General features: G+C 34.3%; 1 protein-coding gene across 1 annotated transcript; it reads left to right on the top strand.

Moving 5' to 3' along the window:
* The first annotated feature begins 543 nt into the window (after positions 1-543).
* Positions 544-4,743, top strand: LOC134231683 (uncharacterized). The gene is made up of 8 exons (XM_062713660.1): positions 544-549; positions 736-984; positions 1,094-1,207; positions 1,330-1,925; positions 2,283-2,481; positions 2,586-2,672; positions 3,782-3,874; positions 4,078-4,743. Exons 1-8 carry the CDS (start codon positions 544-546, stop codon positions 4,708-4,710), a joined length of 1,977 nt encoding a protein of 658 aa, XP_062569644.1. The 3' UTR covers positions 4,711-4,743.
* Positions 4,744-5,255: the final 512 nt, after the last annotated feature.

The following is a 5,255-nucleotide window of genomic DNA, read 5'->3' as shown; positions in this document are numbered from 1 at the left end:
AAATTTATATCCCCCCTTTATCAAACCTAATTTACATCATTAATTAAATTCTGTTGTTTAATTTCAGACTGGTAATAATTAAGAATATGAAATACCTATAAGACCAGGTCATGGGTCACATGGTCACCTGAGCATATTATGCTCAATTTGATGAATACATTTATTATCTAAATTATTATTATCTAAATCTTGAATTATAAAGAATTTTTTCCCTTTGGGAAAGCCCAATTTGAAGGAATGTGCATTTAGAGGCAAACACCTTAGTGCGGGTATTACTGTCTCATGACAGCATCTAGTTAAATTCTGTTGTTTATTTTAAGACTGGTAATGAATTAAGAATATGAAATACCTATAAGATCGAGGCCCATGGGTCACCTGAGCATATTATGCTCAATTTGATGAATTCATGTATTATGTAAATTATTGAATTAAATTGACTTTCCTGGTAAAACCCAATTTGAAGGAGTGTGCATTTAGGGGCAAACACCTTAGTGAGGGTATTACTGTCTCATGATAGCATCTAGTTTTAATTATTTGTGATGTATGCAGGTATGTATACAATGTATACAGGTATTGTAATTACATTAACCCATTTAAATAGACAATAGATTCAATAGAGATGTGAATATTCTGCTTGATAATATACTATTAGTTCTTATTAAGGCGATTGACCCCATTTTTTCATTTTTATAAAAAGATATTTTTAATTTATTTACTGCTGTGACTTTCCTTTAGAAAAGACAAAACGATGAAGAGAAAGAAAGAAAAAAACCACAGAAAATAGAGATGTATAGGAAAGATAGAACTCTAAAAGAGGAAAAAGTCAACTTAAAACATGTGAAAGATCTTTTGAAAACAACTTGGTCAGCCTATATTGCAGAAGTGAAAAAGAAAGATTTTTCATCCTATGAAGACATTATACACGTAAAGCGGGACATCATCAGTAGAACAGCTAGATTAACAAGTCAGCTAAGTCAAATCACGGTAAAAGAAAGATCCTTTATTATACTTAAGTAGATATTGTCAGTAGTAGAAATTGTCAGTCTGGTGAATATCGAAAACGCAATAAGACACCACCTTTTTCTTTTAACAGAACGCCTTGTTACACAAAGAAAACGGAAATGAGGATTCTAAAATCAAGGCCTACAGAGTAGAACTTGCCGATGGATTAACTGAATATACGAGGGACGATAGAAAAGCAGCTCAAGTAGCAATAGGACATGGTATACAAGCACGAGGTGACACTGGTATATCTGGCATACCAAAGAGTCACATTCAAATGGAGAGGCAGAACCATGAACCTCAGAATGAACCTGTACATTCTTCTAGAGGATGTCTGTCACTAGAGAAAACAGACAAAGTTCTGAAGAACCACAACCGGATTATTTTGACCAGGACACCGAGAATACGTCCAAGAACTTGAGTGAAGAATATGCAAAGGCCCAATGTAGTTTAAAAGAATTAGACATTAAAAATAAAAAGTTAACAGAAGAGCTACACAAATTGAAAGAGGAATTGAAAGAGAAAGAGAAGAAAATTGAAGGTACAAAGAAAGACGCGGAAGATAAAGATATACAAAAAGATTCCAATGAGAAAGAAACTGAAAAGAATTATCGAGGTAATCATTCCAATAAATACAAAGACAACTCACAAAATGGACCCAATCAAGAGGAACACGCAGATGAGAGACACAGATTGCAACATAAGCAGGGGCCAGACAATAAAGAAACTCAACAACAGAAATTAAAAGGAGAATATCAATATGAGATAAACAGATTAAAGGAAGATTTGGATAAAACCACAAAGGATAATGATTGGAAAATTCGAGAGTTAGAGGCTAAATTACAAAATGAAGAACAAGGAAAAAGTACCCTTCAAGCTCAGGTGAAAAAAATAACGTTCGAGAAAAATGAGGCACTCACAAGGTATTGCCTTTTGTTTCTGCTTAACAATATCAGTAAGATTACTACGTATGTATCCATGCATCTACATTGTTTGCTTTGATTATTAATACCAACACCAATTATAAATTAACAAATCGAATAAAATACCCGGTAACTAACTATAGATAAAAAAGTCCTCCTTTTGATGGGCAGGCATACATTGTACTAGAATCATGCAAGGAAAAAGGCGATAACTGATATTTATAATTTTGTTCTCCAGGATTTAGTTATACCTTTATTACCAGTAAACTCCATATAACTATTTTACAGAATTGAAAAGATAATTTAAAAATATATTATAAATACATGTAATTGTTTTTCAATTTAAATTGTTTTTAGACTCAGTGAAATAGCGGGAAGGCGGCTTCTGGAAAACAATCCATCCATTGCAGACCTCAGCACAGAGATTCGACCAACCAAAATCGGCGAAAACTTCAAGCAACTCTATGATAACGAATGGACTGAAGCATTTGAAGAGCTAACAGAACAAGGAAAAACAGAAGAGGAGTGCATCGAAACCCTTCTACATATAGTACAGGTAAACTGATTTATTTTGGTGTTATTACGTTATTCGTACACCTGTTTTAATATCTTGAGGTGATAATACATGAGTTTAATGTGAATTTGATTGCATATTTCAAGGATACATTTACTTTTGCAATGGAAGAGGCAAAAAGTTTTGAATCCAGATTGATATCGATCGTCATATCTTTTCCTGGGAACGCAAATGTAAGTTTCCTTCGTGACGTTTACCTTATAGAATTTAGAGCAAAATGTTGACATAAATCAAAATCGTTGAATGTTTGAATTATTGTCCTTTACTGCTTAATGTAGGTGTTTAAGATTAAATTTGTGGCTTATAACATAACTGATGGTTTATTTATTTGTTTAATTATTATTCTTCATCCCGAACATCGATGAAATATTCCTTAAGTAACCATAGTGTCAAATCCTTTTATTAAAATTTGGAACAGTTGTGCATTTGAAAGAACACCTAAGATAAGACAATGATTTTTCTAAATACTAGCAGATTAAGCACCTTTTTAAAAAAAGGTGAGTAAGAAATCATAGTAAAAGTGTGTCACCTAGTGGATTGATTGATTGTATACTGTTGAACGTCCCTCTCCAGAATTATTCACTGATATGGAGACGTCACCATTGCCGGTGAAGGGCTGCAAATTTAGGCCTATGCTTGGCACTTACGGCCTTTGAGCAGGGAGGGATCTTTATCGTGCCACACCTGCTGTGACACGGGGCCTCAGTTTATATGGTCTCATTCGAAGGCCGCCCCATTTAGTCACCTTTTACGACAAGCAAGGGGGTACTGAGGACCTATTCTAACCCGGATCCCCACGGGGCATCACCTAGTGGAAGTACAAAGCATATTCTCATTCTTCAGTGTTATTCTTTGTTTTCACTGTATTCTTATGATTCAGAACTATTTGAACTATTAAAGACCAGATAGTGATGCAGTGGGACGTACTCTCAGAAGTATTATATTAAAACATTCATTTCGTAAGTTCAATGGTACAATGGCCATGTCAACAAATACAATTCATAATTGAGTCGAATGTTGACTGACGTTTTCATACTAATTGTTAGACAATTCCTTACATACTGAATTGTCGACGACGGTTTTTTCTTTCTGTTTTATCCCTTTCATGACAAGGAGCACACGGCGGGTGTGACCGGTCGGCATGGGATGCTCACTCCTCCATCTCACCTGATCCCACCTCTGATGTTTTGGAGGTCCAGGATTGCTCTGCTCCAAATTATTATGTAAAGAACTTTTGAGCTTGAATACTGTTCGTCATCTCCATATATTTTATTCAACACAGAGCTCCAATACAAACACTACCAAAGACGAGGAGGAATTAATCAAGCAACTCAAAAGAGTTTCCGCTGCCAGAACTTGTACTGCTGTACAAGATGTAAGTTTCTCCTAACGTACATGTTCTATTGTCCTTCTTTCAAATATGTATTTATCATCATATCATGGATTTCAGATATCATTAGAATTAAATAACATATAACACATTAAAATTATCTTTGTGCAATTTATTTGGTGTTTTTTGAATTTGATAACAAAATTGGTAATGTACACTCCTCTTTAAAAAATTCATCGTAATTTTAGGTGTATGTTAGGGAAATTAAAATAAAGGAAAACATAGGCGAAAGATTAAAGCTGTATGCTAGGAAATGCATGGAACTGTGTTGGTATATGGCAGTTCAATCTCCGCCTATGGTTATTGTAAGTGCTGTGCAATGTAAAGGACCTTTTGATGAGAAATATTACTCACGGTACACAGCCACCGGAGATTTGATTGATTATGTGGTTTGGCCGTGTACGCTTCTGCATGAAAATGGTCCTGTTTTGGCAAAAGGGGTCGCTCAAGCAACTAAAGACAACAGAGAAGCCTTTAAAAGAAAACAGGCACCTGCGGCACCTAAACAAAATAGTGATGAACGATGGTCCTCTACAAAACAAGGTGCTGTTGGTCAAGAAGGAATAAGTAATCCAAATACAAGATATCAAAAGAAGGACGAGAAAAATAAAAACGAGCAAAATGTTCATAATAAAACTGAAGGTGGCCGATTTGGACAAAGTGATGGTTCAACTAAAACTCAGACGAGAAGTAAAAGCGTCTACGTGAAACCAGGAACTAAGGATGAATCATCCGTTGGCGGACTAGCACGAAGTCATTCCGTAAAAACCGAAACCTTCCCAGATAACAAAGGGAAACATGTGACCACAATTAAATTATAAAACGGGAGATGGTGTATAATACTTTAAAGCAACAAAGTGTAGATTTGTGTATTTACTTAATCTTTCAGAAAAGTACTATACAAATTGGTGGCAAAGGACATTTTTATATATTTCCTTTTTACAAAATAAAAGAGGAAAATGAACAATTACGGAAAGCCAAAGAACAATATTTTATAAATCTGTTTAAACCAAAATTGAACTGTTAAAAGAAATTTATATCAAATTATCTTATTATGTACATTTTATGTAAAATGTTTCTATTATTGTACATTTATAATAGGCGCTAAACTTTGATCAGATGAACTGTAAAACTCTATCTGTGGCCTCTTTTAACTGTGATTATTTTTACGTCACAATCATTATGTTTAACGTTGCCGACATAACGTCATAGAATGACGTCATAATGTAACTTGTTTACAATTTCAAATCTACAATGACTCCGCATGGGGCGAAAGCGCTTTAGATAAAAGTTTGAGTTTATCATTTGTATTTGGATTATATATATATAAAATACATGGTTACTGTCTTAAATAAAGCGATATTTG

This window comes from Saccostrea cucullata, unplaced genomic scaffold, assembly GCF_032062105.1.
Source record: "Saccostrea cucullata isolate Sc308-1 unplaced genomic scaffold, CSIRO_AGI_Scuc_v1 ctg4427, whole genome shotgun sequence".
NCBI classification, from domain to species: Eukaryota; Metazoa; Mollusca; class Bivalvia; order Ostreida; family Ostreidae; genus Saccostrea; species Saccostrea cuccullata.
Note: the sequence above shows the minus strand (reverse complement) of the source record. Positions and strands in the feature narration are given on the sequence as shown.

Excerpts from the sequence above, each read along its gene's own strand:
- LOC134231683 (XM_062713660.1), top strand. Across the intron at positions 1,926-2,282 it reads AAAAATGAGGCACTCACAAG|ACTCAGTGAAATAGCGGGAA; the intron begins GTATTGCCTTTT and ends AATTGTTTTTAG. Across the intron at positions 2,482-2,585 it reads CCCTTCTACATATAGTACAG|GATACATTTACTTTTGCAAT; the intron begins GTAAACTGATTT and ends GCATATTTCAAG.